General features: G+C 42.6%; 1 protein-coding gene across 1 annotated transcript; it reads right to left on the reverse strand.

The window, feature by feature from the left end:
* Positions 1–4251: 4251 nt before the first annotated feature.
* LOC121576351 (MOB kinase activator 2) lies at positions 4252–11977 on the reverse strand. Its single transcript, XM_041889432.1, has 5 exons — positions 11569–11977; positions 6270–6415; positions 5545–5641; positions 5330–5454; positions 4252–5060 (listed from the first exon to the last, which is right to left on the reverse strand). Exons 1-5 carry the CDS (start codon positions 11640–11642, stop codon positions 4816–4818), a joined length of 687 nt encoding a protein of 228 aa, XP_041745366.1. The 5' UTR covers positions 11643–11977; the 3' UTR covers positions 4252–4815.
* Positions 11978–13547: the final 1570 nt, after the last annotated feature.

The following is a 13547-nucleotide window of genomic DNA, read 5'->3' on the forward strand; positions in this document are numbered from 1 at the left end:
TGGTCTGGCTCTTCACTGACCCTGTGCCAAGTAAATACTTTTGGCAACTTAGCTATAACAGTGTTAGCATAAAGGACCTACCCATTTTACTATAGTGTTACTATAACATGCTACTGTGATTATAGTATTATTTTCTCACCTTGAAATTTGTTTTAAAAAATCTACATCAAAACAAGTTATTTGTAAATGCTCATAATATAGGGACAGTATGAGGGCCGTGTGTGAATGTGTAACGCTTAATATGTAAGGTATGGATGAGCAGATGGTCCGTCTTCTCTGTTTAAAAATGCACTGTAGTAGCCTATGCTTGTAACAGTTATAGTATACTAGCTATACACAATGTGTTTCACTGAGAATCCAGCAGAATCCAGAAAAGAAACAGACAAATCAAAGTCGTTAGATTTCTCCAGCTTTTCCTGCAGTTGTTCTAATAATGTCTGGTTATTTCTTTCCTGAATAAAAAAAAACATGAAACATTTTTGACTTATATCAGAATGGATTGTTTCAGAGCCAAGCTGGTTTGGAGTGTTTGTATAACAGAGATATCAGCCTCACCTTCACACAGCTCTATTCTCCTCCTCACAGAACCACTGAGGGTCCACTGTGTCATCCTCTCTGCTCTCCTCTGGAACCACATCACTCTCTTTCCTTTTCACTGTCCCCTGGATTCCCCTGCTTTCTTTCCCCCTGCGAATAAGCTTACATCGCTCTGCCATGTTCACACCCTGGTTGGGCGTCTCAGCTCTCTTCAAGAAGTCTAAGACCCCTGCACGTCTTTGTTTTACCTTTAGATGGTGCTGTTAAACCGCAGTACCGCTGAAGGTTGTTAGCGATCTATGCTTTATGTTTTACCTCCATTCAAACCAGAATGTTCTATTAAGACATGAGATGCATTCTTTCCTTGATTCCTTGTGTCCTCTCTCCTACTACTCCCTCCCTCCCTCCCTCCCTCCCTCCCTCCCTCCCTCCCTCCCTCCTTCCTTCAAAATGTAGGCTTCAAATTGAAGGGTACTAACACTAAAGTGACAGTTATAAATGTATGTGGGTATTACAACTCAAAACTTCTATTACTGATGGTGGCTAATGATAGTGGATAATATTTAACATGATAGGCTACAAATATGAAACAGAGAAAGTCGGGGCATATAATTACAACATTTGAGAGTGCACAAAGGTTAAACAGCAGTAATCAGTCTGGTAATTACAAGGCTAGTTATTTATAGTGGAAAAAATAAAGTACATATTTTCCCACTTGGAACCAAAAGGTTGCTCAACCTCATTCATGGTTTTCTCGCACATAAAGCTGGTGGAATTATGTGTGGAATTAAGTCAAGGTCAGAATACGCGTATCTGTAGACACACCTCTGCCACACGTCAATTTCTGCGATCTCCAACCCAAACGAATAGCTGGCTGGCACATGCATTTCCCCATGCTTAAGTTCAAGGTCAGAATGTGCACAGACAGGAAAGTGCATGAAAAAGTTCCATTTATGTGCGCATATCTTGGTTCTGAATTGCCCCCTTAAAGAGTTGTGTTCATATAACTTTTTTGAGTAAAGTCTCTTCCCTTATGTTCCAGGTCAATTTAACTTTAAAAAATAATAATAATAACTCAAATAGGCCTACAGTTTTACTTAATTATTTCACCATGACCCTTCATCTACTCTCTTAGCTACTGGTCTCAAACTTCTAAAACACATAATAAAATGTGCAATTTGACCCACACAATTTGACCTTGACCTTAGTCTATATAACTTTTGAATGATGTCCTAGAAACAAGCTGCTTTCTGCACAGGAATTATATCCCTATGATACTCAGAGGCTGAGCAACACTGATCTGAATTCAAATTGACCTGCAATTTGACCCTTGAACTTGACCTTTTCTAACTCTTGACCGGCGTGTCCTAGAATCAAGCGGCACAGGAATGGTGCGACCATGACGATCACATAGATATGAGTATGATTTCTCTATGATGTTCAGAGGATGAGCAACACTGATCTGAAGTTGAGCTCTTCCAGAGGCAGCGCTCATAGTGGCCGGGGACTTTAATGCAGGGAAACTTAAATCCGTTCTACCTCATTTCTACCAGCATGTTAAATGTGCAACCAGAGGAAAGAAAACTCTAGACCACCTTAACGCCACACACAGAGACGCGTCCCTCGCCATCCATTTGGCAAATCTGACCATAATTCTATCATCCTGATTCCATGCTTATAAGCAAAAACTAAAGCAGGAAGCACCAGTGACTTGGTTAATAAGGAAGTGGTCAGATGAGGCAGATGCTAAGCTACAGAACTGTTTTTCTAGCACAGACTGGAATATGTTCCGGGATTCTTCCGATGGCATTGAGGAGTACACCACATCAGTCACTGGCTTCATCAATAAGTGCATCGATGATGTCGTCCCCACAGTGACCGTATGTACATACCCCAACCAGAAGCCAATGGGAATTACAGGCAACATCCGCACTGAGCTAAAGGGTAGAGCTGCCGCTTTCAAGGAGCGGGACTCTAACCCGGACGCTTATAAGAAATCCTGCTATGCCCTCTGACGAACCATCAAACAGGCAAAGAGTCAATACAGGATTAAGATGGAATCGTACTACACCGGCTCTGACGCTCGTCGGATGTGGCAGGGCTTGCAAACTATTACAGACTACAAAGGGAAGCACAGGCGCGAGCTGACCAGTGACACAAGCATACCAGACGAGCTAAATCACTTCTATGCTCGCTTCGAGGCAAGCAACACTGAAGCATGCATGAGAGCGTCAGCTGATCCGGATGACTAAGTGATCACGCTCTCCGTAGCCAATGTGAGTAAGACTTTTAAGCAGGTCAACATTCACAAGGCCGCAGAGCCAGACGGATTACCAGGACGTGTACTCCGAGCATGTGCTGACCAACTGGCAAGTGTCTTCACTGACATTTTCAACATGTCCCTGACTGAGTCTGTAATACTACCATGTTTCAAGCAGACCACCATAGTCCCTGTTTCCAAGAACACTAAGATAACCTGCCTAAATGACTACCGACCGGTAGCACTCATGTCTGTAGCCATGAAGTGCTTTGAAAGGCTGGACATGGCTCACATCAACATCATTATCCCAGAAACCCTAGACCCACTACAATTTGCATACCGCCCCAACAGGTCCACAGATGAAAATGATCAAAAAGATGATCAAAACATTAAGATTGTTTAATGAAACCTAAGCTGAAATTTGGTGTTTGGAGAGTGTTTGAATGTAAACCCAATGTAAGTGTTTTAATACACAGAATGTATGGCAACTGCTCGGCCGCAAGGCACTACAGAGGGTAGTGCGTACGGCCCAGTACATCACTAGGGCCAAGCTTCCTGCCATCCAGGACCTCTATACCAGGCGGTGTCAGAGGAAGGCCCTAAAAATGGTCAAAGACTCCAGCCACCCTAGTCATAGACTGTTCTCTCTACTACCGCACGGCAAGCGGTACTGGAGTGCCAAATCTAGGTCCAAAAGGCTTCTTAACAGCTTCTACCCCCAAGCCATAAGACTCCTGAACAGCTAATCATGGCTACCCGGACTATTTGCATTGTCCCCCCCATCCCACCCCACGCTGCTACTACTCTGTTTATTATCTATGCATAGTCACTTTAACTCTACCCACATGTACATATTACCTCAATTACCTCGACTAACCAGTGCCCCCGCACATTGACTCTGTACCGGTACCCCCTGTATATAGCCTCCCTACTGTTATTTTATTTTACTGCTGCTCTTTAATTATTTATATTTTTTTACTTATCACTTTTTTTTCTTAACTGCATTGTTGGTTAAGGGCATGTAAGTAAGCATTTCACTGTAAGGTCTACACCTGTTGTATTCGGCGCATGTGGCAAATAAAATGTGATTTGATTTGAAGATAAAACTGAGTTTTGACTAAATGTACGAAGTCGGATCACCGACGATCTGACGGATTTATGACTTTGACATGCGTCAAACATTTGGCTCTAACTTTTGAACGGTTGGGGCTATCAACCCAGGGAAAAGAGCATCTGAAGAGGACATTCTCAGCAACATTTAGATAAGGGAAACTTTACTGTACTTTCTGTGTTTACTGTACTTACTGTACTAACCTGGAACATAACTCGTGTATAGCCAAACTGAACATAAGGGTAGGGTTAAGGAGAGCATAATAGATGACCTACAGTATACATGACCTTTGGAAATTCATTTGACCTCAGTTTTTTTTTTTTATAACATACCACAACAAAAACATCTTCATAACATATATTATACATATCACATGCAACAGCATAAAGAGCAATACACACATGCTCTTCTTACGTAGCCCTTTCCTGCAGTCAAATGACCTAGTGGCCTCATTGGTGGAATGTTTTTAATATTTTTCATAATTTCATAATTAATAAACATGATTTTTTTAAACGTTGAAGATCCGGTGATTCTATGTCAAACAGTTTTGTTATATTTCAGTCTTCTGTGATGTACAGTATATAAAGTGTAATATTGGGATGCAAACTCAAAATTGAATACATTTCAACTCTATGTCTGCCATGGTACAGGTGTCTTATTTTTTAAAAGCCCATAACCATGTGTGTGAGGTGTATACTTTTGTTTCAAAGAAGATTATTTTAAGACTACCAAGAAACACTCTGTGACCCTGATTTAGCCCACTGCAGTAAAAGGTTAACTCACAGTTTATACACAGAGTCGCTGAGTCTGTCTCTCTAAATGCAATGAAGCTGTGTGTGTGTGTGTGTGTTTGTATGTACGTACATGCGTGCGTGTACATCTATGAAGGTGTGTGTGTGTATGTGTGTCAGGTGAGGCTGTGCTGTCCCAGAGCGATGATCAGGTCCTGTAGAGGTTGTGTGTGTTCTGCCTCCAGCAGGTCGTGTTGCAGGCTGAAGTGTGTGAGGTGTGTGAACAGCGTGTTGAGGTGGGGGTGGAGTCCCAGAACTAGGGCCTCTCTGTAGTGACTCCAGTAGATATGAGCCAGAACACGGAACAACAACAGAAACACCTTCTGGACCAAGAACACAAAGCCTGCTGGGAAAACTGACCCTGGTGACGGAAGGAGGGGAGGAGAGAAAGAATGGGAGGATAGGATGGAGAGAGGTGTTGGGGATAAGAGAGGGAGGGGGAAGAGTGAGGAGGCAGAGCATGATGTGTAAGGTTGTGGGGAGAGGGAATGAAAGGGGAGAAGGGTTGAGTATTTTATTGACTGATAGATTAGTTGGTTTGTTATGTTGTAGTCATTGGTTGATGATCAGTAGGGCAGTGAATGTCTGCAGCACTTGTGTTCATTTACTATACATTGTGTGTGTGTGTACCTGCTCTGGTGGGGAAGACGTCTTCATCTGTCAGTAGGTCCTGGATGTAGGACATGGCATAGTCAAAGTAGAGAGGAGCGGAACACTTTAACTTCTTCCCCTGATCATCTGTCCATGTATACACCCTACACATACACACATTGAGGGAGCAGAAGGGTGTGTCTGCATGAGTGCGAATATTAACATGTGTGTGTGTGTGTTTGAGTGTGACTTACGTGTTATCTGGTCCACAGGCTGTAGGACAGGTGGTAGGAGTACATAACTCAGAAAGAGCACTGGAGAACAGGTTAATATGCTTAAAGAACGCTACCGCTAGAGAGAGAGAGAGAGAGAGAGAGAGAGAGAGAGAGAGAAGCCGTTTAGGTTATAGTCATAATAATAATAATAATAATAATATGCCATGTAGCAGACGCTTTTATCCAAAGCGACTTACAGTCAGGTGTGCATACATTTTTACGTATGGGTGGTCCCGGGGATCGAACCCACTACCCTGGCGTTACAAGCGCCATGCTCTACCAATTAATCTACACATGCAATATTGGGATTAGGGATATACCAAATTAACCCTAACTCTTATCTTGGCGTAACCGTAAAGTAACCCTAGCTTCATGTCCACATCCTGGTTCAACCCTAACCTCAACCCTAACCCTAGCTTCATGTCCACATCCTGGTTCAACCCTAACCTCAACCCTAACCCTAGCTTCATGTCCACATCCTGGTTCAACCCTAACCTCAACCACAACTTTAATCTTGGCATGACCCAAACCCTAATCTTGGCATAAACCTAACTCGCTTTATGTTTAACCCTCGTTTAACCCTAATCCTAACCCTCCAAAATAGGGCTCCCCCATTTCTGAATTCCCAATGTTTGGTCTTTGTGTGATTTTTGTGTGTGAGAGCACGCTTACATGTGTTTATGTGTGTGTGTTTGTGTACTGACTGTTGCTGGCGAGCCACTCAGCCTGGTCCAGTCCGGGTGGCAGGGCGGTGAGGGCGGTCATATCGGTGTGTGTGATCCTCTCAGAGACATACTGCTGCTGCAGGTAGGGACGCTCCTCCATCACCAGCTCATTGTTATTATCTCCCCTAAACAATATAACACACACAGTTAAAGTGTGTGTGTGTGTGTGTCAGTATTTAAGTGTGCATGTTTCACTGCTCCAGCTGCAGTCATCAGATTGCACAGTTCGTAGTCTGGACTCTCTGGTTTACTGCACACACACACACACAGCTTTTGCTGCAGTCTCTTCCCAGGTAGCACATAACATATTCTGGTACAGAACTCCAATTGATTCTCAACTACTTCATACCTTCAGATTAATACATTTACGATTATTTTTCTAATTGTAGTCTTATAGAGTTATAACTAAAATAACTCATGAGTCAGGTCTTCTTAGAAAACCAGTTTGTCCAATAACTGGACTGGTGTCCCGGTAATAAGTGTACACTACCTTACAGTATGTATTAACTCATTTGTTAGTACACTTAACTGTTTCAGAATAATCTACACAATATTTAGGTGTGACCAAGCTATCCGATTTATGATTAATATTTGTAACTTTGTCTTTATTTTATATTTTAATGGTTGTTCTCTCCCATTTCATCAGTAATAATATATTTTTGACCCAATCTGTCACTTCTTTGTTCATTATTCAGGCAGAAAGGATGTAATCTCACAGAGATGCTGTGATATGTTGAGTTCAGTTCTCAGCTCAAACTCTGAGAGAGCTGTGCCTGAGTGATATTAAACTGCAGGATGCAGGACTGGAGCTGCTCTCTGTTCAACTGGGGAATCCACACTGTAAACCGAAGACACTGAAGTAATGACATCGTTCAAATATGCCATTAAAACTAATAGGTTCGAAAATATAAATGGATCCTTCATATGTCCAGTTGCGTGTAGAGCTGAGATGTAAACTTTTCTCTCCCACTGCAGGCTGAAGAGTTGTGATGTCACAGCGGAAGGCTTTGCTTCTCTGGCTTCAGCTCTGAGGTCAAATCTCTCACACCTGATAGAGCTGGATCTGAGTAACAATGAACTGCAGGATTTAGGAGTACAGCTGCTCTCTGGTGGACTAGGGAGTCCACACTGTAAACTGGAGGTTTTGAGGTGAGGAATATCATACAGAACTTTGGGAATATTCTATCTCAGCCAGTGTGTGTATCAGTATGTATGAAATACACATTCCCACATTTGGTATATATTCATGCATGTGGTAGTACAATGAGCCCAGCTAGTATATAACGTTCTGAGAACCACATGTTTCTTAGAGCTTGGTGAGAGCGTGGTTGTCCTATGGTTATTTTGCATACAACCTTTACACAACTTTCTGGGAATGGTGCAGGATAGTTGCTTGGCTATGGAACATTCTCAGCACATTTAAGGAACTTGACAAAAAAAAACATTATTTTTTTGGTATTTCATTAAATTTAACAGAATGTCTCCTAAAAGTTCAAACATGGTTAGATTTGTCAATTTTAGCAATGTTCTAGGGACGTTCTCCAACTGGTTTGACATTGGAAATGTTCTCAAATAGTTCAGAGAACGTTAAGAAACAACGTTCTTCTGTGGGAATTTCAGTACTTCAGCATAACATTTCCTACAGGTTTCCTCATAGTTCTATTTAAAGTAATGTTCTCAGAACATTAAGAAAACGTTCCATAAAAAACAACAAAACATTAGTAACGTTCAAAGAATGTTCTAAGAATGTTATTTAAAAACATATACATTCCGTTCTCAGTGTCTCTCTATTCTCTATCTTGTTCTGGTGTAAATAAAGCTTTGAATGAATATAAAAATTAAAATAACACTAGCTCCATCTCAGTGGCACGGTGGACCAGTTCAATGGATAGAGAATAGAAGATCATAGGTGTGAATCTCACTGACACGATGCCACAATAAAATGCCTAAGCAAATTAATTTCAATGTGTCCTATTCTGTGCTTGGAGTTTAAAACAGTTAACCTAAGCTAGCAGTGTTATTAAAAGTCTTATTGAAACCTTCAGTGAAAGTTAAGGAAGTTATCTAAAAACCTTCAAATAACCAATGATTTCCATTCTCAGAATGTTCATAAAACCTCCCAGTTTACCGTAGTAAAACATTCTCAGAACCTACCTGCAACCTAAAAAAAGGTACTCCCAGAACAGGCAAAATGTTCACTTCCGTTCTCAGAACGTTAAAAAAAACGTTTGTTTTACCGGTCAGGAAACGTATGGCTTTGTTACCAGAACCAATGGTAAACCAAAAACGTGTGTTCTCACAACTTACAAGGAACTACACTGACCAAAAATATAGACGCATGTAAAGTGTTGGTCCCATGTTTCATGAGCTGCAATAAAACATCCCAGAGATGTTCCATACGCACAAAAAGCATATTTCTCTCAAATTTTGTTTACAGCCCTGTTAGTGAGCATTTCTCCTTTGCCAAGATAACCCATCCACCTGACAGGTATGGCATATCAATGAGCTGATTAAACAGCATGATCAAACACAGATGTCTCAAGTTTTGAGGAAGCGTACAATTGGCATGCTGACTGCAGGAATGTCCACCAGAGCTGTTGCCAGATAATTTAATGTTAATTTCTCTACCATAAGCCACCTCCAATATCCTTTTAGAGATTTTGGCAGTATGTCCAATCTGTCTCACAACTGCAGACCACGTGTAACCACACCAGCCCAGGACCTCCACATCCAACTTTTCCCCCTGCGGGATCGTCTGAGAGCAGTCACCCGGACAGCTGATGAAACTGTGGGTTTGCACAACCGAAGAATTTCTGCACAAACTGTCAGAAACTGTCCCAGGGAAGCTCATCTGCGTGCTTGTCGTCCTCACCAGGGTCTTGACCTGATTGCAGTTTGCCGTCGTAACCGACTTCAGAGAATGGAAATGATTGGTTATTTGAAGGTTTTTAAATAACTTCCTTAACTTTCACTGAAGATTTCAATAACACGTTTAATAACACTGCTAGCTTAGGTTAAATGCTCACCTTCAATGGCCACTGGCACACTGGAGAAGTGTGCTCTTTCACGGATGAATCCCGGTTTCAACTGTACTGGGCAGATGACAGACGTGGCGTCGTGTAGGCGAGCGGTTTGCTGATGTCAACATTGTGAACAGACTGCCCCATGGTGGTGGTGGTGTTATGGTATGGGCAGGCATAAGCTACAAACAACGAACACAATTGTATTTTATTGATGGCAATTTCAATGCACAGAGATACCGTGACGAGATCCTGAGGCCTATTGTCGTGCCATTCATCCGCCGCCATCACCTCATGTTTCAGCATGATAATGCACAGCCCCATGTCGCAAGGATCTGTACACAATTCCTGGAAGCTGAAAATGTCCTAGTTCAGACATGTCACTCATTGAGCATGTTTAGGATGCTCTGGATCAACGTGTACGACAACGTGTTCCAGTTCCCGCTAATATCCAGCAACTTTGCACAGCCATTAAAGAGGAGTGGGACAACATTCCACAGGCCACAATCAACAGCCTGATCAACTCTATGCGAACGAGGTGTGGTGGTCACACCAGATACTGACTGGTTTTCTGATCCACGCCCATACCTTTTTTTTAAGGTGTCTGTGACCAACAGATGCATATCTGTATTCCTAGTCATATGAAATCCATAGATTAGGGCCTAATGAATTCATTTAAATTGTATGATTTCCTTATGTGAACTGTAGCTCAGTAAAATCTTTGAAATTGGTGCATGTTGCATTTATATTTTTGTTCAGTGTAAATGTGCTAGCTGGGTTATCTCCGGTGCTCATGGGTGATAAAGCAAATGAATTATGTGCCTGTGTAATGAGGTTAAAAAGCTATGTGTCTGGTCGTTACGGAAGTGCCTGTTCAGCATAACAAATCAGAAATGAGGGGCGGGCTGCGGAGATGATAAAGTGAGAGGGGTAATACTTTGTTATAATGCATTATAACCACAGACACATGAAATGTATTGTGATATTGGTCAGTATGTCTGTTGGTGTGTCTGTCCTAGAGAGTCTAAACCAGGGACTGGAGATTTGACTTCATGCAAAGCAGGTCCCAGTTTTCCACTGTACTACATTACGCCACACTGTCAATGTTTTCCACTGACTATATCACCACACCGTCAGTGAAGTGAAAGCAACTAATACTTTCAACCTTGATATGTGTGTGTATTTGAGAAAGTGTGTGTGTGACTTTGTTACACTGATAACAGAAACATTCTGTTCTCTATGAGGAGTTTCAGTCCCTGCTGGGGTTGCTTTGGTTTGCCTGTGTCCTATTGGCAAAACAGAATGGTCTTTGTCCACAGGAGAATGAGAGAGAGAGAGAGAGAGAGACAGAGAGCGCAAGAAAGAGTGAGCGAATGAACGATGACAGAGGGAGGTTAGGGTTAAGGTCAGGACAAAGTATGTAGGAATCTTCATAATTGCTTTTAAACAGCATCTGGGGATGGTACAGATAGAGGGGAGGTCACACTGGGAATCAATGAACTAGCGGTGAATACAGCAATCAGGCTGGTTTCACCACGCTGAGGGAACTGTTAACTAAACTTCCTCCCTATTCTACTCTGCACAATTGTCCCTTCATTTAGACCACCCTCTCTACCAACCACCTGTACACACACACGCAAATGAACCCAAAGTAGGTGGTGTGTTTATAGGTAAACAAACTCCACTGTGAGCCTGCTCTCTCACTTGTGTGTTTGTTAACGTTTCACTAAGCTCTGTGGACGAAGCAAACAGTAAGCCCAGCATAACTGGCTATTTGTTCAAACACAGACACACAAGCCATCTATCTATTCATGACATTTTTTAAAGCACACACCATCTCTTCTTAAACACTTTTTAAACCACAATCCCGTCGTCCCTGCTTCTTGCCTCAGTAAAGGAATCCATATCCGTTGATGTTATCAGACAAATATGTGCCACACACACGTCCTTATAAAGAGAACATTCCTCAGTTTACCATGTCCAGTAGCCGTCTCTCTCTTTTTGTCAGTCCCTAAGTCTCTTGCTCTATCCCCCGCTTTTCTCTCTCCACCTCAGTTCAGATCTTGAGCGTTCTAACTAACTAACTAACTGAGTTCAATCTCCCTACAAACAAATCCAGTCTAATCTGAACTAGCATAGAATAACTAGAGAGAGGGATGAGGAGAGAGAAGAGGGAAGGGGGAAAAAAGAGAGTGGAGGAGATGGAGAGAGAGGAGGGAATGGATAGATTGAGAGAGGGGAAGGGGAGAGATACTTACAGTTTGGTGATGTCAGAGGGCTGGGGTACTTTGTGTGTCTCCGCAGCAGAGGGGTGACTCTGGCAGCCCCCCATGGCTGGGAGCTAAGACCTCTGGGTAGCCAGCTACACCCCTTTCCATCCGGGGCCAGGCTGTTACGCACACATATGCTTCTACACACTCAACATAACACACTCACACATGCTCTCACACAGACACTCACTCATACAAACACACTAATGTAAGCACACTATACTACACACTAACTGACACACGAACACACAGGCCTCCTCCAGCAAAGCTCCAAGTAAGAAATATATTCCACATGTGTAAAATCCACTGTGTGTACAGAAAAGTCCTCTGCTCTCTCCCCGTGTTAGTGTGTGTGTGTCCGTTAGTGTGTGTGTGTGTGTGTGTTCTTTGTCTGTGTCCCACGCCCCTAGACTCCTCCTCCTCTGTGAAGTGGACTGGCAGGTTTCTCCACAAACATATTTACTGAGCCAAGAGCTCTCTACTCCTCCCCCTCCCTCCATATCAACTCCACCCCTCCCGGCAGTTCTACCCCACCCCTCTATTGCTCTCCCTTCTCTACATCCTACCCCTTCCTCTTTCGTCCCTCTCACCTCTCCGCACACTCAGGGCTACACATGCACTCACCAAAGACCAGTCGCACAAGACAGAGCAGAGCAGCACTGAGTGTGAGAAACAGAGAAGAGGAGTCACAGAAAGAGAGACAGGCTATTTGTCTGTTTTAGACCGTGTGTAGTTGTGAGACGGTGTGTGTTTAGCCTCAAAGTCTCATCAGGAATGAAGATTTGAGAGCAGCAGTGTCTGTACGGTGTGTCTCATATTACAGAGAGAGGATGAGGGAGACCTATCAGAAAGAATGCAGGTGTTTGTTTTTTGAGTGACTGTGGATGTAGATAGGTTATATTTACCCTTTTTAACCTAAATAATAACTCCCCCCTCCGCCCCAGTAACTACAAAGCAGGTGTGTATGTAACAAGAGAAGGGGGGGGGGGGGTTATTGTAGATGGTTTGTGTGTGTAATGTTTTTGTGTTTGTATGTGGGACTGCAAGTGGAACCCAACCTCTCTACTCACCTGACCTAAAGGTAAACATACTGTATTTGTGCTGGCTACGTGTGCGTCATTTCAGCACACGAATCAATGACATTCAGAGCCCAGTGTTGATGGTTGACATATTTATTAGTTTGATATCGGAATTTACAGACTAGGTTTGACAACAATAACACACACGATTACCTATACAGAACGGAACCGCCAGCATCAGAACCCTTTATAAAAGGCTTCTGACTACAGTGAGCACACACACACACGTATGGGTCAGATGCAGTGTGTGGTGTTGGGGTGAAGGTATGACATAACTCTGTACACAACCCTGGTTAGCTTTATCAGACCCTGAATCAGGATGGATCCCTCTCCCTGTCCCAAATCTAGCCAATTTCATTAGTCTCTAGCCCACTCTGGAAGATACACTTTGGCATCATGATATGTGGATAAAATCCCATCATATCACATAAAAATAACAATATTATTAAGATTTTTAAATAACTCACTGATTCCTTTAAGTCAAACATATCTTCCTCAGCTGTGAGTAAAACACCTTGGTGGTTCTGCCCACCATCACAAAGTGCTTTAAACATCATAACATGAACTAACTTCACTAAGTCATACATGAAGGACATGCTCTAAAAGAGAGAAAGAAGGGAGAGAGGTCTTTTGATACTGATAAGATGATAGAGCATGAGGAAATGTATATGAAGATGTCCAATATACCAAACAAACATGTGCACACACACACACACACACAGGGTCTGATGCTGGGGTAAAAACCATAACACCAGACGTCATTATTGCCTCATTTCAACATTATAACACACACACACGCACACCCACGCACGCACACACACACAGCAACCCGCTTAAGCAACCGCTTTCCGATACATCTGAATTGATACCAAAAATAGATAAGTGTTT

The sequence above is a fragment of the Coregonus clupeaformis genome, unplaced genomic scaffold (genome assembly GCF_020615455.1).
Source record: "Coregonus clupeaformis isolate EN_2021a unplaced genomic scaffold, ASM2061545v1 scaf0128, whole genome shotgun sequence".
NCBI classification, from domain to species: domain Eukaryota; kingdom Metazoa; phylum Chordata; class Actinopteri; order Salmoniformes; family Salmonidae; genus Coregonus; species Coregonus clupeaformis.

Excerpts from the sequence above, each read along its gene's own strand:
- LOC121576351 (XM_041889432.1), bottom strand. The coding sequence starts at position 11,642 with ATGGGGGGCTGCCAGAGTCACCCCTCTGCTGCGGAGACACACAAAGTA. Across the intron at positions 5,642-6,269 it reads TGAGTGGCTCGCCAGCAACA|CGGTAGCGTTCTTTAAGCAT; the intron begins GTCAGTACACAA and ends CTCTCTCTCTAG. Across the intron at positions 5,061-5,329 it reads CGTCTTCCCCACCAGAGCAG|GGTCAGTTTTCCCAGCAGGC; the intron begins GTACACACACAC and ends TTCCGTCACCAG.